This window comes from Ostrinia nubilalis, chromosome 3 (genome assembly GCF_963855985.1).
Source record: "Ostrinia nubilalis chromosome 3, ilOstNubi1.1, whole genome shotgun sequence".
NCBI classification, from domain to species: domain Eukaryota; kingdom Metazoa; phylum Arthropoda; class Insecta; order Lepidoptera; family Crambidae; genus Ostrinia; species Ostrinia nubilalis.
The window spans coordinates 6,812,258-6,836,939 of record NC_087090.1 but is presented as its reverse complement, the minus strand read 5'-3'; the positions used below and the strand labels follow the sequence as shown (position 1 = coordinate 6,836,939).

The 24,682-nt window shown below is 35.5% G+C and overlaps 2 protein-coding genes across 5 annotated transcripts in view; one reads left to right on the top strand and one right to left on the bottom strand.

Moving 5' to 3' along the window:
- The first annotated feature begins 5,424 nt into the window (after positions 1–5,424).
- On the top strand, positions 5,425–17,055 carry LOC135087768 (profilin). Its single transcript, XM_063982558.1, has 4 exons — positions 5,425–5,661; positions 15,483–15,654; positions 15,891–15,990; positions 16,094–17,055. Exons 1-3 carry the CDS (start codon positions 5,551–5,553, stop codon positions 15,986–15,988), a joined length of 381 nt encoding a protein of 126 aa, XP_063838628.1. The 5' UTR covers positions 5,425–5,550; the 3' UTR covers positions 15,989–15,990; positions 16,094–17,055.
- A 73-nt stretch (positions 17,056–17,128) lies between these two features.
- Positions 17,129–24,682, bottom strand: part of LOC135087757 (uncharacterized) — a 175,221-nt gene continuing 167,667 nt past the window's right edge. For all 4 annotated transcript variants that reach the window (XM_063982536.1, XM_063982537.1, XM_063982538.1 and 1 more), the window contains one exon: positions 17,129–18,293. In XM_063982536.1, the coding sequence (XP_063838606.1) occupies positions 18,205–18,293 (89 nt within the window). In that variant the 3' untranslated portion in view covers positions 17,129–18,204. The remainder of the gene's footprint in view (positions 18,294–24,682) is intronic.

Below are 24,682 nucleotides of genomic sequence, written 5' to 3'. Positions count from 1 at the left end.
ATATTTGTCATGGAAACAGATTGCTTTCTGTCGTCACAAGAGAAAATGATTTTGTATGAAATCAATAGAAATTAGAGAAAATGTTTTTTAATGGTAGGTAAACAGGGTGGAATTTTGTAATACCACCTGTAGGCCTAGGATACGCGACGCAATAAGCATTTATCGCGCTATTTTATACATTTTTCACGATAAGCCCATACGTTTGTCGTCTAAAATCATCGATAAGATTTTATCACGGCGCGCATCCTAGCCCGGCTGGAGGGAAAGTATTCTTAATACTGTGGATAGAACATTTTACTCAAAGAAAACATTTCTTTATTTTTTAAAAAGAAAGAGAACTGCATTTCAAGATAACCGATTATTTTTTGAAAATTCACCACCATATCGTTGGGGATAGTCCAAGTAGCACTTGTAAATACCGCGTAAGTGGCTCACACCACTTTTTACAGGAGAGACAAAAAACTGATTATTTCAACATTCACCAAACTAAGTTATGTTCTAACTAGAATTTTAGCATCCTTTGGGTCTTTGCTAATGAAAATGTGGTTATTTTGTTTAAAAACTATTCATATTATAGTTTTTAATATTTTTTGATAAAAGCAAACAAATTTCAGTAGATACGCGGAATTGAAACATATTTGACTGGAAAATCTTTTTATTTCGTAAATTATATCATTAAAAAAAACAAAACTATAGCCTGACCAGGAACATAAAAACCCTGGCATAGAGGCGCGTCAATCGCATTTGATAGTGCAACACTGAGTACAGTCGTCGTACCTGTGTTAAATTAATAGGCTAACTTTATGTATCAGGATTCAGGATTACGGGCTAATTTGATATTTTCATAAATTAACCAAAAAATATTATTATAGGTAACCTGGTTTAAATAAATTAAATGAAACCATCAATCGAGCTAGTAGGATTTATTTTATTATTCATCAATAATCAAATTCAGAACTTGAATATTCAACTGCAATGTTTGCTCATGAACGCTTCAAACTCGGTACTTCTTTCCAGTGGCGGCGTAGCATGGGTTGGCACCCGGGGCGATCACCCCCCTGTCCCCCCCCGTCATAAGTCCTAAGGCACCCACTGGTACCCCCCAGGATTTTGGAGTTACCTACCGATTCGAAGATTGAAAGACAATCGCACCCCCCCCCCCCGTATCATGGACATAGACCGCAGATTTGCCATGCAGATTCGTCAGTGAGTACTAATCTGCACGACTTGTGTCACCCCCTGATGTTTGGCACCCGGGGCGGACCGCCCCCACCGCCCCCCCCTTACGCCGCTACTGCTTCTTTCCCAATTTCATAAAATTCAACACTTAGAAAGTGACAGAAAATTTTAAAATAGGTAGTTGAAACAAACCACAGCTAATTTTCATAGTGGACTGTACTATACGATAAACATGACAGTCAATTTGACAACCTTTGTCGGAAACATTATTCAATGAAAATATTGTCCGAACCCTTAGTATTTCTCTTCGACAAATACTTTAACATGTTCGCACCTTCGGTAGAACAAGGGCACAATTGTCAAAAATTGCAAAAATGAGTTAAGTATGCAGAAATACTTTAAAAATGTGTTTTCAACTGGAGAGACAAAGAAACCCGTTTAATTCCTTCAAAAAACTGCCAGGGGCAAAAAGCGGCTTTGTCTTATTGGCGCTTTTATTTTACTGTTCTGACGCGACAAAGTCTCATTGGTCAGTTGCGCCGTCGGCGGGGAATGAAGTACTTGTCATTTGGAGCACTAACGCCGCAATGGTGAATATGCCCTTTAATGTTTTTGGTTTCTGGAGTGACAAGGCCACATCTATCACACTTATGCCTAGTAAGTAATTCAAAAATTGGAGGGAAAAAGTCGTTCAGACAGTTATGCCCTTGTCCGTCCAATTTTTTTTATTCTTTGGTCTTAAAGTCGAGTGCAATTCCAAAAAATGTGCTTAGAAATTTAACAATTTAACTAAAACTCCATTATTACAAAATAAAATTTATAAAATCCGATTTGTATGAAAATTAAAATAATTAAAATGAAGATATTAATTTTCTGACTTCACCATACCATTTATATGACCATGTTAACATGGGCTAGTATCGGCTCATATACCCATTTACCTAACACCCTGTAGATAGATACTAAAAAGTCATGTTATCTCTAAGTTTTATTCACTTTTTTTGTGTGAAGTTACTACACACTTTTAAATTAATTAAAAAATACATTATTTATGCAAAAACACTGCTTATTTTTATTCTAACATCATCCTAAATTAAAGCTCAAATTGGTCATAACTACAAAATAATTTAGATATTGGTGGAACAAGGGCATAAATGAATCCCCTCCTTGAAATAAAAATTCATATAAAAAAACTATAGCCTGACCAGGAACATAAAAACCCTGGCATAGAGGCGCGTCAATTGCATTTGATAGTGCAACACTGAGTACAGTCGTACCTGTGTTAAATTAATAGGCTAACTTTATGTATCAGGATTCAGGATTACGGGCTAATTTGATATTTACATAAATTAACGAAAAAATATTATTATAGGTAACCTGGTTTAAATAAATTAAATGAAACCATCAATCGAGATAGCAGGATTTATTTTATTATTCATCAATAATCAAATTCAGAACTTGAATATTTAACTGCAATGTTTGCTCATGAACGCTTCAAACTCGGTACTTCTTTCCCAATTCCATAAAATTCAACACTTAGAAAGTGACAACAATTTTTAAAATAGGTAGTTGAAACAAACTACAGCTAATTTTCATAGTGGACTGTACTATGCGATAAAAATGTCAGTCAATTTGACAACCTTTGTCGGAAACATTATTCAATGAAAATATTATCCGAACCCTTAGTATTTCTCTTCGACAAATACTTTAACACATTGTGAACCACTTTTCTTTCACGACTATAAAAAGATTTTAGGAATTTAATTCACAAAATCAATTGCGCACATTTAAAATAAAGTTTGTTTACACTTTGACAGCAATAGACTGACATGCAAGGTGACATGTCAATGAAGTTTTCAGTTACTGTTGCCATTAAAAGAAATTAGTACCATTAGTTTTCCGCAACATGGCGAGGGTTTTTATGTTCCTGGTCGGGCTATAAAAGCTTTTTATTCTTGCAAGCAATGCGCGTAAAAAGTATATAGTATATAGTTTATGTCATGCAAAGGTGGACCACTTTACAGGAATATTATCAGAGCTAGACCATATTAAATCCAATAAAAATCTTAAAATAGCTCTCCTGTAAAATTACAAAAAGTGCAATTGTGCCCTTGTTCTACCGAAGGTGCGACATTGTGAACCACTTTTCTTTCACGACTACAAAAAGATTTTAGCAATTTAATTCACAAAATCAATTGCGCACATTTAAAATAAAGTTTGTTTACACTTTGACAGCAATAGACTGACATGCAAGGTGACATGTCAATGAAGTTTTCAGTTACTGTTGCCATTAAAAGAAATTAGTACCATTAGTTTTCCGCAACATGGCGAGGGTTTTTATGTTCCTGGTCAGGCTATACAACAAATTCTCGCAAATTAAATAAAGAAATAGATCAAAAATTCCAAAACACTGCTGTCAGTAAAAATATGACTTTCACTATTGGAAATAGGCCTACGCCAAGGATTTCAATAAAGACGGGTTCTGGGCTGCCCGCATCCAGGTACTTTCCGCCACACTGATTATAATGTATGTGTGTGTGAAGTGATTGGTAAACAAAGAGTCAAATAATTTTAAAATTTAATGAAATTGTGGTATTCCTGGTTTTTTAAGACTAGGTGCAGACCACCGATTTTTAGTTGGCCGATAGTTGGATCTGATTTTAATTTCTATGAAGAATCAGCAAATCAAATCTGTGTAATGTGCGCACTTCCATACATGCTCATACGGCCATACTGATCAACTGCATGACTAAACTATCGGCCGACGAAAAATCGATGGTCTGCGCCTAGGCTAAGAGTAGGCGCAGACCATTGATTTTCAATCATTCAAATCAAAATTTTAGAGGTTACGTTTAAAAAAATAAAAAATTTGCTCAATGTAGTGGTGATGTAGTGCGACTAAAGATCATGATCGTTATAAATTATTGTGACATTCTCAGTGAGTAATATGGGGTAGAATATGGTGTAGTAAATTGTGTTTATAACTTTGTAAGTATAGTTAATTATTATAACTCCGACCTACTTTTGTATAAGTTGTAAACAGAAAGTGGGCTTATTTTACTGTAATTAATTTTAATTTTGTTGTTCTAGGTCAATCTAGGTGTGTCTGAAAGTAACAGTGCGAAGAATAGCAAAACAAGGTTCCGAAAATATTGAATGACACGAATGTGTGTGTTGCTTTTTATATGTTGATTATTGTCTTAAATAGAAGACCGTGGTGCTCAAAAGGTTAATAAAAATAAGTTATGAGTACAATAGCTGTTTTAATGCTAGTCTACCTACATACTACTGAATTAAAATAATAGTCGTATAATAAATTATTATACTAAAAAAAATCAAGCATCAAAACCAATCTAGCGCGCTATCAGGGTTGCTTTGAGAACGACAGTGGTGCCCTCATTTAATTTCTATTCTTTTATGTCGCAATGTAACTTCTGTTAATAATCAAAATAATTTGTGATAATTATCATGGTTTTCCTTTCATTTGATTTATCACGTTTGTTAGAGAGATTCAGAGATTTCATCCTTACACTTAAGTCACTTAACCCTTACATTTGATGTATTAAAAATTCAGGGTGTAATTTTTGACAGATTTTATTTCGGTCGATTTCCAGGTGTGGCAAGCAAATTTTTGGAAATCTTTGAATACAGTTCTATTTCATTTCAAAAATAAAGAAATGTTTTCTTTGAGTAAAATTTTCTATCTACAGTATTAAGAGTACTTTCCACAGTTTCCACCCTGTATACAGTGTAAGCACAGTAACTATACATATAATAATTATGTATGTTATCTACTGTGGTGTAAGTCTTGATAGGACGGTAGGTCTCATAGTTTATAACGGGGAGGTCCCCTAGCTAAGCGTCCACTTGTCGGTATCGTACGCAACGGACGCATCGTACGAAATACATAGTATCGGATGTGCGATGCGTACGATGCGGACAGGTGGACGCACTTATATGAATTTTCATATAAACAATCCGTTGCGTGCGATACGTCCGATGCGTACGATACCGACATGTGGACGCTTAGCTTTACGGCTCCGCCACTAATTACCAGTCATCCTGTATAAATGTACAGAATAAAGCATTTTTAGTTTTTAAAAAGAAAAGCGTTAGTAACTAAATTAATACGTCTCATTATTTTTTTGGTGGACCCCTCTTCACGAATTATTGTCTATGATGATCATAGACTTTTGGGATATTATGTGGCAGTGTTGGCAGCAGTGCACTTCCTGTCGTGTCTATGCCTGTGACGCTGCCATTTTGATTTTGAAACGGCAGTGCTTTTTGTTCGTGTGGAGCGTTTGCTCGTTGTGAAGAGTAGATTGTTATTTAGCAAAGTAGTTTTATTTTTAATTGAACTTTATCAAAATGAGCTGGCAAGATTATGTCGATAAACAGTTAATGGCATCCAGATGTGTAACAAAAGCAGCGATTGCCGGTCACGATGGAAATGTCTGGGCCAAGTCAGAAGGTTTCGAAGTAAGTTTCTCGCAGTTTCGGCTTTACGTGGTCAGTGATTGAAAGATCCACTCTAGTGCTCATGTGTTTAAAGTGTCTAGAAATTGTGAACAAAGTGCATTTTTATACAGCAAAAGGATGACGAATTTTATCCGGCAAGTTTGACAAGATGGCGACATGTGGTGGCTGGCAGAGGGTGGCAGCAAATTTGGAATACTCCAACTCATTTTAGATTGACTTCTAAACTTCGAACCGCTGAATTCTTCAACATGCAATTTTGAATTGTGTTCAGGAATCTAATATTTCAGTAACATTTTATTGCTTGAGACCCCTATTTTGCCGGCCGGTGATATCGCAGGAACAGGTTGTAGATCTTCATTGTTCAAATTCAGTTATGTTAGTTTATTATTCTACAAATCCCTCATCTAAGTTTATGATGTAGGTAGGTAGATTTTCTTATTGGTAACATTATTAATCTTATTAAAATTCTATTTGATCCTACATAGAAATCTCGGTCAAAAGCAACCGGATCTCCCAATCTCATTGGTCCAACACTGTATACTTTACTTACTGGCTCATATTTTTCTAAAATTATTAAAGTATGGGTTCTTAGATCTTTGTCTACCTTTCACTATTAAAATGAACCTAACCAGATAAAAGACCCTAAAGTCTAGGGCCTTGTAAGGCCTAATTCACACGAGAGCTTTTTTAACGTCCGTTAAAAAAGCGTTCAAATAGAACATATGCATACCCAAGTACGTGTTCACACGTCGGCGCTTTTAAAACGCGACGCTTTTTTATCGAGCAGTGTTGCATTTTCAACGCAGAGCGTTGGGAATAGGCTTGGGTATGCATATTATGTTCTATTTGAACGCTTTTTTAACGGACGTTAAAAAAGCTCTCGTGTGAATTAGGCCTAAGTACCTAGATTATCATGAGGTTAAATTAACAAAAGTTAATAACAAGTTAGTAGTATCACATTTGGTTAGTAGTATTACATAATTTGTTTTACCTAAATTGAGAAACAAACACATTTAGGTACAAACCTAAATAACTATTTCCAATACCTGCATGTTAGTAATATTACATTAATATGATTTAATACACAAATAAAGCTAGATCCCAGCAAATAACAATCTTCTGAAAATTGTTTGATTGTGTAAATGTCTTTAACTTAGCAATTCTCTAAATTAGTGCCCTAACTACCTGCCTACTGTAGGTATTATATTTAGTATTTCACAATCCTTATACAAAATAGACAATAGAATAAGATTATCCAGGAACTATTGTTTCTTATTTGCCTCTGAATCACACACATCTGATCCCAGCCAAGCAAGTAGGTAGAACTTACAATAAAATACATAGATACAATAATATAAAAACTACCAACACGAACATGGAATGCAACTTTGCTTTCTCTTCTGGTTATCCAAAGTTATCCTCTCTCATTAGTACCTAATTCTTGACTTTATCATGAAGTTAAAGCCTCTTGGATTTTTCTGCTGGTTATCCAAAGTAATATCCTCTCTCATTAGTTCCTAATTCATTTCACCTTTGAAGGCTTAGGCTTACCCGATGTAGGATTAGATTACTCATCTCTAACTGTGATCAGTTCTGATTATGATGAATGTTGACCAATTTCTGTATAAATGATTAAAATTAAACCCTTATAAGAATGCATTCATGTATCATTTAGTATTATGGGATTCTCATAAATGATTAAAATACTTATTATATGTATTTATGAAACACTGTGCGATATTGTATGGTCATAAAAGTCCTATTTTACGACAAAAATGTATTGTTTGGTGTGCTGTTTACTGTACCAATGACTTCTGCGAACTTTTAAAATATAGGTATAATTAGGTAGGTATCAAACCGGTGCAGCCGATGTATTTTTAAAACATTTGAATAGTCGAATATCTTATACGCCTGGTGCAGGCGACGTATTATTGAAGCATTACAATTCCAATAAAACTCTTATACGAATTTTCATAAGTCATTACATAAGGTTTGTGTACCAATTGGATTGAAATGCTATAGGTTCCCTTCCATTTTCAATGACGCGTTTTATTTTCTGTTTTTGCTTGTATGGTATTGCCACTATTGTTGATCAATAACAATATCACGGCCTAAAAATTATTACACAATTGGTTCTGTATCTACTTTTGTTTTAAATTTACTGAGACTGATGACTGAGAAACTAAACATTGTAAGGCTGAGTTGCACCACCTTACTTTGACGGTACCTTTAACGATAACCGAGGTTTTTTGTATGGAGTTTGACAGATTTTTGACGTTTGTTAAAGTTAAAGTAAGATGATGCAAGATTCCGTGGAGGGTAGTTGAACGGGAAGCATGGTCGATCTGTTTTAATGGTTTCAATTTATTATTTAATGGACTTTAGTGTACAAATTTGGTGTTATTTTGTGTTCTAAAGTGAAGTGAAGTGATAAATTATAAAAAAACATTGAAATACTTCGAATTTGAGCGCGCATCGAGTGTCGAGTGGGTTGTCGTATGAACAACCCGCTTTGGACCCGGTGGCGTCTCGAAACCTGCTTACGGGCATACTTAACTCCACGGAATCCATGAAAAATCAATAGAACTGAAACACCCACGTTCTATTGATAACTATGTCAATATTTTTCACTCGACATTGGCAGAAATAAACCTCCCAGAGAGGTTTGGTTGCCACAAATAAAAAATAAAAATAAAAAAAAGATGATGCAACCCAGCCTGACAGTCACAATACCTACTCAACTTTGTTGAATTTCAGTTTAGTCTAGTCTGTGAAAAATTCTTTGGTCTATTTTGAAATTGGTCGAAACTGTTTAGCTAAACTAACGCTCGTATTCACAAACTTTACTATGAGGTCTCACAGTGCGCGTGGACGCACAGCGTGGCACATGAACCAATCGCAGAGCTCTATTCAACGCTGTGCATTCGATTTGCTGCTTCACATGAGCAAGTATCCTTTATGAATACGGGCGTTAAGACACCTATGTCTATCTATGCCTACACGTTTTTAAAATTGACCATCAATGTTATGAATGCGCGCGATTAGTTTTTTCCAAGAGTGATTAGCGAAAAACATATTCTAAGTTAAATAAACAAAACTTTCAATTCGCGTCAAGGATAGGCTAGACAATGATTAAAACAATTTACGTTGGCGACGTTTCATCAAGTTTAGATAATAAAGTTGCCTAGAATAACAAGTGTTGTTCACTATGTAGTTAAATTCGTTTGCATTCAAATTAATATTCACATTAAATAGGTTCGTAATCTTCGTAACATTGTAGTGTAGGTAGGATACAAATAATATGAAACAAAATAATATATTAAATCTGGGGGCACGGCAGTGCCCCCACCAAGTCGAGCAAAAAAGCGGCACGGCCGTACCATCCTTTTCTCGAAGCAATTCAGGCCATTTTCGACTGCCTGTAACTTCGTTGTGGATAAAACTAGAAGACTGAATTTTCATTAGCTATGCAGGCATTGTAAAGACACGGTATATTTAAAATTTCATTCAATTTGAACCAGTAGTTTAAGAATTATAACGGGTCAAAGTTACTTAATTTTGTCACTCACTGACTCACTGACTCACCGATCATCAAAACTCTAAGGCACTTCTAGCAGACCTAGAAGCTTCAAATTTGGAATATAAGTAGTGTTTGGTGTATGAATCAAGGAAAAACTAAAATATTTGGGGGCACGGTAGTGCAACCGCCAAGTCGAGTAAAATTTTTCAATTTCGGTCCAGTTTTCTAGATACATAACTGCTGTCTACAAAATACAAAAAGAAATGAGATCCCATCAAAAACAATACTTGTGAAAAAAACCAAGTCTCGCAACTCAGTTGTTCTACGGTAAAAAGTTGTGAGATCCATGTAATACCAAGTCCAGGCCAGGAAATCTTTAACGTTTTACACAAATATATTGACTTGGCCATCGCATGAAAACACGTGTAAATTAAATTATTTAGTGCGATGGCCAAGTCAATAAATATTTATGTAAAACGTTAAAGATTTCCTGGCCTGGACTTGGTATTACATGGATCTCACAACTTTTTACCGTAGAACAACTGAGTTGCGAGACTTGGTTTTTTTGACAAGTATTGTTTTTGATGGGTTTATGTTATCAGGGCCCCGATTACGGTAATTTTTAACGTCTCCAATACAGACGCGCTTGCAGAAGCTGACGTCAGCTGTTTTGACCAATCCGTATCGCAGAATCGAAGAAAACGAAGAAGCGCGTCTGTATTGGAGACGTTAAAAAATAGCGTAATCGGGGCACAGGAAACCCTTTAACTATATCAGACTCATCACTATTCTACCTCCCTGACTGACGAGCATTCGCGTGTAATGTGACATTATAGATTTGACTTTGAGAGTATTCACGTGTGATTTAATTAATTGATACATTACAAGGTGCGCATTGTAATGCTCGGTTCTTCTCCTTCGCTGATGTTTTCTCGTTTTTTTATATTACTAGGTACGCGTTGTAATGGTCGGTTTTACTCATTCCCTGATGTAAAGCTCGAAACTGTAACGTTACATTTCACGCGAATGCTCCTGGTGAGGGAGCACCTTTACTTGTTCATTCTTGGACAAAAGTCCATTGATTCGAAAAGAACCTAGGGTGATTGCTACAGTTATTGGCCCTTTAAGAGCGTTGTGTAAGTTAACTTGTGTTAAATGTAACAAAAACTCGACTTTTGTTTACTTTTTATATTTTATTATGAGAAAACAATATTGCTGCTATTTAAGCTAGTACCTATTTGGTGTTATACGATAAGAATTACAATAATAATTTTAAAAATATCAGAGATCACATTAAATTTAGCTATTGGCCCCAAAAACACAGTAATTGGCTCCTAGAAGTACAGTTATTAGCCACCGAAAAAAACCCATAAAAATCACTGAAACTTCACGCTTTGTAATCCTAACTCATTTTGTCTTTCCTTAAGATTAGCTAAGAATTCGTCATCAGTATCACTCTTATCGATTTCTTCATCTATCTCATCATCGTCAGTACATTCAGTAACATTGTAACAATTGTGACAAAGAAGTCTCCTTCTTCTTCAGGAATATGCTGTTGCACAAGATTTATGAAAGACACGGTGACATTCAGAGCATACTAAAAGTCTATTTTTTATAAGCTTTTTGCAAATATTACAGATTTGATTGGATACAGATACATTATTCTTACTTTATTTTATTTTAGCAGTTTTCTTTCTTCAGCTTTCCGTTTTCTGTCATCTCTTTTTTGTTCTCTTTCAATTTTCCGTTCCCTTTTTTCTTTCTGGAGGAATTCTTTTTCTTTAGCTTTTTCTTCCTGAATCCTCTGATATTCTGGCCTGATATGTGAAACGGTAATCGCGATATATTTCTCTTCCCTTTTCGAGCTGGCTCTGGGGGAATCCGTAGAAAGTCCTTCAGACTTGATTTTTTTTTGCCTGTTGGCGTGATGCAAAAAGTGATGAGATCAGCATAGCTTCCACTTTCTGCTTCTAAAGTTTCTTTACAGTTTTCGTTTTCTATTTCTATTAAATCAAAGTTGTTTCGTTCTATTTCTTTCACCTTAATGTACGTTTTATTGATCATTGTCTTTTTTTCGTCAATTTAGCCGGTAGTGGATGTACTTCTGCTGTAATACTAATAAAAATTGGTAGTCCTTGTTTCAGTTTTTTCCAGGTCGTCAAATTTATTTTTTGTTGTGTTCTATTTTCAGATAACGCTGCTTCATTAACTGTTTTAACGGTTCATCTCGTCGTTCTCGTTCGTCTACAAGTACCTATCTCATCTTCTTGGGTCCCAGTTTTAGGGTCTTTTGTCTCTCTTTCTCTATCTCTAGTTTGAAGTTCTCCTATTTCACTCAATGTTGATTCTTTCTCCCGACTTACAGGTTCAGGTTCATCAGTAACTTCCGCTTCCAATCCATCTTGCTTATAATAAATAGTCCCACAAACGATAGAGAATAAAAAAATTTCATTGTTTTGCATTTCAGGTATTATTTGTTTTATTTTTTTAAACTGATTAAGTGTTTCTGTTCCAACTACTTATACCAACCTTAGTATACTGTGTTACCTACGGCATCTTGTAACAATCTAGGTAAAGTAAATCAATAAAAATAGTTATTGGCCGTGCATAAGTGTCAGTAATTGGCCCCCCGGCTAATTACTGATCCTAATAGGTTAGGACGTTAGTATTTTAATAGCAAATATTTAAGGGTTAAATTAACTTAATCTTGAATAAAAATACAATAAAAGTAAAATTTAATTATTGGCCACCCATGGCCAATAACTGAAATAAATTGAAACGTGGTATAGTTATTGGCCGGTATAATTTTAAAGTTATTTTATTCCAAAACAAAGTAACTTAATCTATCTACATAAGCTACCATTTTTTCTCTTTACAAAAAAAACAGTAAAATTACTATAACAAGCAAAAACAATTAAATTACGAACAATGTTCATAAATATTTACCTTAAAATTTTGACAAGCATGCGACTACTCGGACGACTCGTTGTCGAAAGAAAGCTTCTGCTGTTTAGAGTGCCATCTGTTCTTACTCTGACATACTACATTGGACAGCGTATTGCTCAGAGAAAGTATTTGTGTCTCTTTTACACTCTTAATAACGTACATATGCTTGTTTATTTTTATTTTAGCCAAGGTGGCCAATAACTATGTACAGGCCAATTACTATAGCAATCACCCTACCTAAGATTTTTTTGTTTACACATAGTTTCGACATGAGATTTAAGAAAAAACGAAAATAACCCTTAGCATTGAATCCTGAATGAAAAATGTGTTAAGAACAATTTTTTCCGCCAATTCCGTCATGAACAGGTTCGTCTAAAAACCAATATACCTCCTTATTACAAAAAAGTTAAACCCGGGACGAACACTGGTTTCAAATGACATTTCCATACTAAATGTCAATTTAAACCAGAGTTCAACCAGAGTGTAACTTTTTGTAATAAGGCCTTGTGTGTCTAAAAATATTGCCTAGGTTCGAAATTATTGATACGATTCGGTTTGTATGAACAATGATTCCTGACGAACACTTCCTAAGAACTTATTTGATTAGGAAACGCTAGTCGCCATTAGAGATGGGTAGTGGGTAAAAACCCATTTCACCCGATTGGGTTAAAACTGGGTGATTTGGGTAAAAACCCGGTTTTTACCCATTATCACCCATTCTGGTGGGTGAAAACAAAAATAGTGTTTTTTTTAAGTGAGAAGTGGTATTTGTTGCTAAGGGGGCGTTCTAGTGTTACGTAATGCAATCTGGGGGGAGAGGAGGTCTTGAAAAACGTTACAATGCGTTACAGTGGCGGAAGGGCGGTTCGATTTCAAGTTTTTAAGCAGAAGTACTTTGTAGTTGGTGTTGTTATTAGTAACTTTATACCGTAATGTCATCAAAGAGAGAGTTTGGCATCTTTGGCATCCCCCCCCCTCCCCCCCTCCATATCCTTGCCATGATCACAAATTATTGTGTTCCTACTAAATTTCTTCTAAATCGGTTCAACGATTCTTGAAATAACACCATTTTATAAAATAATTGGTCACATCATCATAACGTGATCAATTATACGATTTGGCCACGATATAAATGCATATTAGTGTTAAATTTGATTTATTACTTATTAATCAATAAACTTAAATGAGAAAAATTCAATAAAAATAAAGAAAAGATACCAATTGAAATAATTATAAAATTATTTGTTTTCACCCGGTGTAAACACCCACGGGTGGAATGAAACGGTTTTTATTGGGTTTTTACCCTCATGTGGGTTTTTACCCGGGTGGAAACCCATCTCTAGTCGCCATGCTGATTCTGCTCGTGACGTCACTCCGTTAGTTTTTAACTTTACTCTAACTTTCTGCTTACACAAAACCGTCTTTCACGACGCCTTTTTAATAAAATAAAACTTAAAAGTCTATTAACGTGATATTATCACAAAAAAAAATCAATATTTTACACATAAATCAAGCCAAAATCTACTTGTTTACTAACAGAGTGACATCACTGCGGATCCGTCATGGCGGTTGGCGTTTTAGACATTTGAAGAACAGATTAAAAAGGATGATTTTTAAAAGTGGATTAAAAAATTATATTTTCACTTTTATGTAAAAATATCAAAGTTTCCCGTTTAGTTTTTATGAAATCTATTAAAGACATGCATTTTTATATTTTTTTCTTACATGGAGTAAAATACCCTATTGTATTGCACGAAAGTATGAATATCGACGTGAGAAATGTTTTGTAATTTGGCTGTTGAAACCAAATCGTAAATACATATGTAGGATGGAACGGTTTTTTTAATACCAAACAATATAAATTAGAAGGAAGTCTTGTATTTAATAACGATTGTAAACAAAAAGCGAATGTCTCTATTCAACTCTATTGATATTGATAAAATGCTATAATGATAATGATTAATGATATTAGAAATAATATCGGAAAGAAACTGAACGACACAATATTCATTTAATATTGAGTCGCTTTTTTTTAAACTCTGTATTATATTTAGTTATATCATAATACTTAGGCTTGTTTACTTATTTCTTGCTTGTACATTACCCGTACAACCCATTGTGTTTGGTGTCCAATTGTAGCTTTAAAAACCGATGTTTTGATGGGATGTCATTGTCTTAGGTGGTCATTCAAGTTGTCGTTTTTCATTCGCATCCGCGAATATTCGCCCATTTTTGGACATTCGCATTCACAAGAAACGATGTATGTTTGGGGAAAATTATATGAACATGTATTTTAAATATTCAACTAATAGCTGTTGATTTTTAAATAACTTGAAAAAATCGAAATTGTTCAAGGTGGGAACCGAAGTCCGAACCCGCGAGTTTAAAAATTTCGACAGGTTCATCCAATGTTTAAGTAGCTCATTATGGTGAGAGCAGGGCAAGCGAAAGGTCGTGGATTCGATTCCCCACCATAAGCAATTCGGTTTTTCACGTTATTTAAAGATTTAGTTTGAGATGAGACTGTTAACTCTGCCTACATTTTTTAATAACAAATGTCGATGTTTGATTAGATTAAGCTACCAAATAATTTCGTAGCGCTCTATTGGAAAGACAATATTCGCTTTCGCGAATGTGAAAATGTCTTATTTTTTCCACCACCAAAGATTAATGAACTACGGATGTTCAGCGAAATGGTCTTCATATACATAAAATAGGATTTTAAATAAACAAACAACTTGAAAAAATCCACCTGCCGAAGGCGGGAAATGAACTCACTCAAGTTGTTGGAAAACCCGCTTTTAATGCTTTTCAAGTTTTTTTGTAAGAATCCATTGATCTTACAGTCTAGAAGGAAATGACCTTGATAGCCTGGGATATTAGAAATTGGAAAATGACTCCAATAGGTATCAGTCACTGTGACTGAACTTTATTTATTTACTAGCTTTCCGCCCGCGGCTTCGCCCGCGTGTAATTTTGTCTGTCACAGAAAAACTTTATCGCGCGCGTCCCTGTTTTAAAAACCGGAATAAAAACTATCCTATGTCCTTTCCCGGGACTCAAACTATCTCTATGCCAAATTTAATCAAAATCGGTTTAGCGGTTTAGGTGTGAAAGCGAGACAGACAGACAGAGTTACTTTCACATTTATAATATTTGTATAGATTTTTTTATAAGACAAAGATAAATGTATTATTTTAAGCCTTGACTTGTCAACTCCCTAACTCGCACTTGTCCAAAAAGATTGTAACTGCTCTGGAGTTGGGTGTTAAGTTCATTAACTACGTGTGATGTATGTTATTCGTAAAAACTTCTGTTTCAGTATCCTTGATTGCGATGTTTTAATTGTCAACAGATATCAAAAGATGAGGTTGCGAAGATAGTAGCGGGATTCGAGAATGAGTCACTCCTCACGAGCGGCGGAGTGACGATAGCGGGCACGCGGTACATCTACCTCAGTGGCACAGACCTCATCATACGCGCAAAACTTGGCAAAGTCGGCGTACACTGCATGAAAACGAAGCAAGGTAAACAACTGTTAAAAAACCCATAAATCAATCTAATTATGTATGAATTTTCTGAGCTTTTGTCTTAATTTTCTCTTTTTTTTGTCAGCATGTAAAATTAATATGAGTTTTTTCTTATTTTTTCATTAACGTAGGAAACATTGAAGTTATTCACAGATATTGTGCTTATTTAGGCCCTACAGCTGTTGTTAAATGTAATAGATGGATGTGGAATTTACGTCTCTGTTTTGTTCCAGCCGTTGTCATTTCTCTGTACGAAGAACCCATCCAGCCCCAGCAAGCCGCATCCGTAGTGGAGAAGTTAGGAGACTATTTAATTACCTGTGGTTATTAGAGGTAAGTTGTAATACATAACTTTATATTTTTCTGGCTCTTGCACGTGATCACTCGTCGGTTTATTGTTGGTTGGAAGTCTTCAACTCGTTTTTCTTCTTTGCAGATCGAAGCGCGCCGTGATCTAAGAATACTATAAGATAATATTTTTTCCACAGGGAAATAAGTAACTGCATTTTGTATATTCTATAAAGTGATAAGGACCGTTCATTTGTTTTGATATTTGATAAATTATGGCGTCATCAGTGTCTGATGCGTTTAGTAACTGCAGATACAATTACTTTGCGGATTCTGGACCCATTTTTTATACCGCTCACCGCTTCCACAGAGTGATTGTTACTGTGAACTGGTTTAAAATTGTATTTTAAAATTTGCTTTCCTTGACCCGTATAGTAAAGCATAATCAAAGCTTTGCAAGCAGGTCTCAAAGCATGATGTATAGAGATTTTTTTTAGGTTTTCTCTTCAAGCATCTTGATACGTGTCTCTTAAAATCACACTTAATATTTTTATGAATTTCTTTGTAAATCATCAGATCATCTGGACATGCGGATGCTTGATTAGAAGTATAATAACCACGTAATGAAATTACTGTAACAATATTATACGACATTATATATAATTACAAAATAAGCATTCGTGTAGTAAGGGCTTGTTACAAATGAAAGACACTGTAACCCAAGTATTACAATTTTAAAAAATCTCTAGTCCCACTGGAACCATCGTGTGAGTAATATGTCCCATACACCGGCGAGGCGCGGCCCGCTGCCGGGCCCCGGCTCGAAGGCACACGCGCCCCCATATCAGAGTTCTGCTAAGCTTTCTTTTAATTGCGTCGCATTTATAATGTTGTGTAGTGAATAATAAACATTTTGCATTCTGTTCTTATAATGTCTTGGCTACAGAAACTAGAAGCGCTCAATTACCCTGTATCCTGAAATAAGGCTTGCAGTAAACGAAGGGTGCATATTGTTTATATTTGATATTACTACTATAGCTTTGTACATTGTTTCTGATAAGCGATGGGAACTGTGTCTATCTAATAATAAAATGATTTGTATTATAAAAAGTGTTTTTTCTTACAAAATTACCTATCTTATCAAGGGGTTTAGAGGGTAAAGTTACCAATAATACGAAGTAGATATTGCTAATGAACATAATTTATTTTCTTTTGACAAATCTACAATATTATTGAGTTAAGTACACTCGAATACAAGGATTGGTATAAAATGTTAAACTTGTAGCAATAGCCTATCAAGTGGTTCTTTTAAAATTACAACACACAGAACCATCCCTAGTACTACAACCATGAAACCATAATATCCACCTGGATCAATGGGGCCCAAAAATTTCCGCGTTCAACATAATATTGCAATAGCACAACAATCGCGACGTTTCGACGCGTGAATAACATCACGGTGTATCAACGCCGTGTCTCGTTGTGCAATATCGCCACCGATATGCGTTTCGCGTGCTTGGCTGTAACCAGGTGAATTATGTGGTTATAAAGAAAACGTGGAAAATTCAGTGTGTAAACTCTTATCATGTGATATTTTTATTGTGAATATAAATGTAGATCCAAAACTTTTATCTGAACTCTAACTGACATGGGTTTTATAACCGAAACTTATTGTACGTACATGCTACGTGGTTATCTACATTTCTACACTTTAGCTATTCAAAAGGAAAATTTAGTTTTTGATTGAAATACATGCGATCTTACAAATAAATTATGCGTTGAATACAATAATATTAGACAAATTAATGATACTGCTATACATTTCGATTTAACACAAACATAACACGCGATTTCAACAAGCTAACACGTCAATCTTGATTATTTGTTGATCATTGAACATGCAAGCATACAAAGCCGAGTAGGCTTTATTTATCTCAAAAATAAATTTGTTATTTTTTTCTTATAGGTAATTCATTATACCCAAATCCAACGCCGTATTATTCACAAATATGTCCTAAAGCTTAATTAATGAACTTGGTGATTTGAAAGTATAAAATACATTTTGTGTGACACAATGCCAGAAAAGTTGGTATATTCACTTACAATATGTGCATGGAACGTTCAGTTCCTATCTCACTTGCAGCTCTATAGTAGGAGGTACTAGAAGAAGTTTAAGGTTGTCCTATTAGCATCATTTTCCAAAGGTTTCTTATGAAATATTTTTCCGATTCGTATTAGTATCAAAAGTCTGTTAGCGCATCACGGATGCTCTAATGAGTAGTGACGAGATTTTTTCCATAGGCTCCTGAAGAATCCTTTCCGTTGTTTCTGGCCGGGATGCTCCTCTCCTGTGACAAACAAAGAGTATAATTAGTTACGCGAGGATTCTGACATGTGATGATAACAAACTTCCGCCAGTCGCCTGTATAAAACACGATAGTACTAATTTTCCTGTGTATTTTGTACTCAAATAATGTAAATGTTTGCAAATCGTTTTTTAAACCGAACTTGTTTGTATAGGATGGGTTAGTGAACCCTTTCAAGGGGAGGGCCGCTGAAAAGCGGGGGGTTGGGGGCGGACTACGTATACGCGAATGTCAAGTGTACAATGTACGCATCTCTGTCGCATCGGATGGAGGCGGGCGGCAGCGATCGATAGGGACCGACCACGTGCCGTGCGGAAGAAAACAGACCAACAACACTATCCTTGGTGAAATATAACTTTAAAAAAGTTACAGATGCTTCTAGTTCTTACATAAAATTGCGTCTCTTTAAAATATAAATTAATCATTTCTGTGGCATTGCAACTCGTCACTCACGCTGACGACGATTTAGCCAAGTAGAAGCTGCATAACCAAACAAGCAATTACTTAGTTATATTAGTAAAAGTACCGTTACATTTAGTAGAAAAAAGGCTAGATTAAGCCCGTTCTCTTGCATAGTCGGTGCTCAGCACAGCCAAACCTAATTAACTGCACTTTTTACTAAGTTGCTCTGGATAGAGACATGAATTAATTTAAAGCTCACGAGACCGTGAATGATTTCTTTCGAGATTCAATTAAACATCTTTTAGAAAATCATGCGTTAGGAGCATAAAGATGTATCTTTACGTGAGTGCGTCAAAATTTCATCCAGACAGTATAAAGAGACAACCAACAAAACTGAATTATTTCACTGGTTGAAAATAAAATTGATATTGATCTGGTAACTTTTCATGTTAAATATTAATATTTCTTTCTAGGACAGCCGAGAATAGATCAGTAGGTAGTAATTTTCCAGCACACGTCCCAAATGCCAAGCGTGCTGCTCAAAATAGTATCTTGACGCTGACCCAGTATTTTGAAATCCGACTCCGGTTTTAGAAAACAACGTTTTAGTCGATTTAGTTTTTAATTATGTCATAAGTAAGTAGGTACGTAATGTCCCTAATTAATTTCTGGGAGATTTAAAAAGCTCTGCAAGAGCTTTGAATGTTAAAAATTTGGAATGCGCTATTTCTAAAAAAAATATCTTTACCTACTTGTTACGAGCGGAATTGAGACGAGCTTCCAAATTGAAAGCTTTTCCTTTTCATTATTTGTTCATTCTCAGTTTTATGTTAGGTGTCACTGTTTGAGAGATAATACTTTCTGATTCAAAAAATCTTAACGTTTAACGCTGAATCAGCACCTACCGAGAAAAATATGAGTCATTAATTTGTCACTGATGAAATCAGGATTTTGTTTGGGATTGGTATCCGCGGGACATAAATGACACTTAAAATAAACGGGTCACGAAGATGGTTTGGGAAGTGCGTAGGGCTGTTCGAGTTGGGGAGCGTGGTGCGGGTGGGGGGGAGGGGCCGCGGGGTCCAGGGGTCGTCGACACAGCGGTGAAGGGCAGCGAGGTCGGTGCGTTCGCTTTCGTCGGCGCGCGGCGGTGGCGGGTGGGACATATTGATCGCAGCCTCCGCGCTCTCCCGCGGACGGCCTGAGCCGTCAATGATCCAGTCGTATCTAACTTTGTATGTTAGAATATTTTTAGATTGCTAAAATAGTCACTTTTAGAAATTTACGTGACTTGAAAATTTAAATTTAACGAAAACACCCTTTTTGTGCTTTGATTTTCAGTTCTCGGTCTGTTTCACTTTATATTTATAAAATATATTTTAAGTAGTAGAATAGCAATTTTTGGTTCCAAACGGTTGGTTGAGTAAGACCGACCGCACATGACGTACTTTTAATTTTTTTTAATCAGTTTTTATTGTTAGTAATATTGAGAATTCGAGAGTACCAAAAAGTACCGCCACAGCACAGCATACACATACATACATAGTGCATTTTCAGACTATTCTTTCGGCGTAATTACCTACAAAGTCCTAACTAAGTCGGCTGCGTGCGTCGTGCACTGTTAACCATGCTTTATTTCAAATATTCAACCGTCACGTTAACGTTACATACTGCACCTAGTCTTATCTTTTTTAGTTAGTTTAGTTAGCTAGTAGAACGTCAGTTTTTTCAGGACTTAATGTCATCGCTCTTTTGCTAGTCAGGCTTACATCCAAATGGATTGGGTTGGAAATTGACTTGGCTAAGCCACGTTGTAGGTATGTGCAATTCCATTTGGAGAATCGTCAAGTTATTTCCTACACAAAGTTCCAGCTAATCCAGTGCAAACTGCGCTCCATGCTGCAGAAACTGCAGATCCGGCATAGTGTATTACTAACACAGACAGAATTTAGTTTACATACATACTGAAAGTACTGAAACATGTTAAAAACTACCTGCTACACGTTCAAATTACGTTACCACCAAGAACGCTCTGAAATATTACCATATTTTATTTATGTTTGATTTTGCCGACGCGGGACGCGACGCGACGCCCAGTTTTATTTTCCGCGATTACTGCTTGTCGCCCACGTAGATATTACGAGTGGTTTTTGGTCGATAAAACCTTTTATCTTAACTACTACCTACAAAACAAGATAGACCAAATGTGTCAAAATGTGTTTAGTAAGCACATCATACCTACCTAGTCAGTAGAAGATTTTTTATATTCCTACTGTTATAATTGAGTTTAAGACTAAGAAAAATTAGAAAGAGTTTTAAGAAAAAAGAGAAAATCCTGTAGCAAGATAGCCTAAAGGATTTTTCGAAAGTATAAAATAGAATAGTGACTGAGTTTCTTGCGCTGCTTCTTCTCAGCACTGGCCCATTTATTGTCCCGAAGCAGTGGTAGGGTTAATATTGGGACGTGTAAAAGTGCTTTTTAAAAGCCTGTTTGCAAAAATAAATGAGTTTTATGAGTTTTTTTATGAGAAGAACGAAGGTTCGTTGATAATAATTATGCAGGACTTATCGTTTACTTAACGGATTGTCATTTGAGTAATCCAGGTTATCCGGATGGCCACAGAGACCGCGGCGGCGCACGGTGGTCCCGATTTAATAAAACATGGACATTGATGCTAGAAGCACGAAATTTTTTTTGATGGTTACTGCTATGATAACTAATAAGGCAAAAAAATATTACAATCCTACGACGTCTATTTCGTAGTAAAAAAAAATATATACATATTTTTTGTATGGAAGAAATTACGTTTCTGTAAATTTTTCGAAATTCTTAAACGATGTCAAAATGCCGATCATACATGTTATAAAACAAGTGATTCTGAGTATTTCATGCGAAGATACTTGTCACTTATCTCTGCGTACTTTTGAGTTATCGAGGGTTGAAAAATCGATTTTTTTATGTTGAATATTTCCACGAAAAATTGCCAAAATTACAATATGGTGTATAAGGGACACTTTTGATGACACATAACAACGACTCGCACTCGCGCGCGCTCGTATGCATCAGTTTTTAATAAAATAAAATAAAAAAAATAAGGGAAATACTTAATACAACGTTGTATGTATAGGTCCGCTGGCCGTCAAAAAGTAGCTTATAGGAGAGGTTGCCCAATTTACAATATGCCCATCATTGATAACTCAAACAAATATCGTCTCTCTCTGAAGGATAACAAGTTTTTTTTTGTTTCCAGAAGCTCTTGATAGGATGGAAGCCCATAAATACTCTCTGAAGCGAGAATGAATCTCAAATTGCGATATTGCCATTTTGATTTTGATTACATAATGTAACTAGCGCTAACGTTTATCTTCAGGTAGACACAGTTTCAAGTCAAAAGATTGTCTACTATTTCACACTGTTCTTCGTTTTGGAACAGTTCTTTGATTATAGGTAGTCGCTAATTTCGTTTTGTTAGACTCTTTCAGTTCAGCACATAAAGCGTAAACTAATTCCTCCTCAGAATGATCTGAAAGTTTTAGAGAGCGCCTCTTCTTCTGCAGAAGAAGAATTTTGCATAAATCTTCAAAAGGTTTTTTATTTATACTAAAAGTCGATGGTTGCACATCTACTTCCGCAGTCTCATCAACTGGAGCGTCTTCCTCGGTGTTAACGTTGTCTATGCGTTGTGTTAACTCGGTAAAAAATATTTTTTAAATCTATATCGTTACATTTCGGCCAGACCATTTCAGACTAAAATGACGAACGTATTGGCATTGAATTGTCTTCCGAAGATTTGAGTAATTATCAAATCATTAAGTCGTAATTTTACAAGAAATATATCAAAGAAGATATGGTCTGCTTCCAGCAGAGCCCAAAAGACATTTTTGAACCAGAATTCGCATTGGCTAGACTCTGAAATTGTCTGGCCGAATTGTAAAAATATAGATTTAAACAATGTTTTTTACCGAGTTAACACAACGCATAGACAACGTTAATACTGAGGAAGACGCTCCAGTTGATGAGACTGCGGAAGTAGATGTGCAACCATCGACTTTTAGTATAAATAAAAAACATTTTGAAGATTTATGCAAAATTCTTCTTCTGCAGAAGAAGAGGCGCTCTCTAACACTTTTAGATCATTCTGAGGAGGAATTAGTTTACGCTTTATGTGCTAAACTGAAAAAGTCTAACAAAACGAAATTAGCGACTACCTATAATCAAAGAACTGTTCCAAAACGAAGAACAGTGTGAAATAGTAGACAATCTTTTAACTTAAAACTGTGTCTACCTGAAGATAAACGTTAGCGCTAGTTACATCATGTATTTTGTCAAAATGGCAATATCGCAATTTGAGATTCATTCTCGCTTCAGAGAGTATTTATGGGCTTCCATCCTATCAAGAGCTTCTGGAAACAAAAAAAACTTGTTATCCTTCAGAGAGAGACGATATTTGTGTGAGTTATCAATGATGGGCATATTGTAAATTGGGCAACCTCTCGTATAATCTACTTTTTGACGGCCAGCGGACATAATTATATATACAAAGTTGTATTAAGTATTTCCCTTAATTTTTTATTTTATTTTATTAAAAACTGATGCATACGAGCGCGCGCGAGTGCGAGTCGTTGTTATGTGTCATCAAAAGTGTCCCTTATACACCATATTGTAATTTTGGCAATTTTTCGTGGAAATATTTAACATAAAAAAATCGATTTTTCAACCCTCGATAACTCAAAAGTACGCAGAGATAAGTGACAAGTATCTTCGCATGAAATACTCAGAATCACTTGTTTTATAACATGTATGATCGGCATTTTGACATCGTTTCAGAATTTCGAAAAATTTACAGAAACGTAATTTCTTCCATACAAAAAATATGTATATATTTTTTTTTACTACGAAATAGACGTCGTAGGATTGTAATATTTTTTTGCCTTATTAGTTATCATAGCAGTAACCATCAAAAAAAATTTCGTGCCTCTAGCATCAATGTCCATGTTTTATTAAATCGGGACCACTGTGCGGCGCGCGGGCGCCGTCTCTCGTGTCCGCAACACGATAACCTGCTCTTGCGCTCAATTCCCACATTGGACTCGATTTCGTCAGTTTTCACTATCTCTGTTAAACTTTAATTAAAAGTCGGCAGTTAATGTAAACCATGTTAACACATGGGTAAAAATATTCTCGTGTCAGACGAGAAGACTTATCTAACGGAGGCTTTTGTCTTTGTCCAGTGGACGCGACGTCATTTGGCTGAAACGAACGATTATTATAGAACGTTCATTGGATGAAAGATATTAATCATGTGTCAACCTTTATAGTCCAGTCATTTAAGCTTAAATTAGGTAAGAATCTCGGAATTAGAGATACCCAGCTGTAAGTCTGTAAATACTTGTATATTGACACCCTAAAAGTTGTCTCAAAACCTACATATGGTAGGGTGTAAGCAACTATTAAATTTTAAGGTCAAAGGTCACAAAAATCGGTTTTTTGCGCTTTTTTTGGAAATATCTCATTTCCTATGGGTTTTTTGCTATTTGTATTTATTATCAATATTGTAGAATACTAAATTCTCTACAAATTTTGTTTAAAAATTTTTTTTATACGGTGAACCGTTTTCGAGATAGAGGGCGGAGAGCGCGCGGTCACTGCATCACTTCAGGTCAACTTAAGCGGTTTAGGTTTTTCATACAAAAGGATTTTCCCGCTAATTCCCGTGGGAATTTCGGTAATTACTTGTTGTAAATAAGCTTTAAGTTTACTAAGGTACCTACATGCCAAATTTCAAGCGTCTAACTTCCGTTAAGCGTTTAGATTTTTCATACAAAAGGATTTTCCCGCTAATTCCTGTTCCCGTGGGAATTCCTAAGTAAACCATAACCTGCCCAGGTGTATGAAGAATAATTGTACCAAGTTTCGTTAAAATCCGTCGAGTAGTTTTTGTTTCTATAAGGAACATACAGACGGACAG

Excerpts from the sequence above, each read along its gene's own strand:
- LOC135087768 (XM_063982558.1), top strand. The coding sequence starts at position 5,551 with ATGAGCTGGCAAGATTATGTCGATAAACAGTTAATGGCATCCAGATGT. Across the intron at positions 5,662-15,482 it reads CCAAGTCAGAAGGTTTCGAA|ATATCAAAAGATGAGGTTGC; the intron begins GTAAGTTTCTCG and ends AATTGTCAACAG. Across the intron at positions 15,655-15,890 it reads CTGCATGAAAACGAAGCAAG|CCGTTGTCATTTCTCTGTAC; the intron begins GTAAACAACTGT and ends GTTTTGTTCCAG.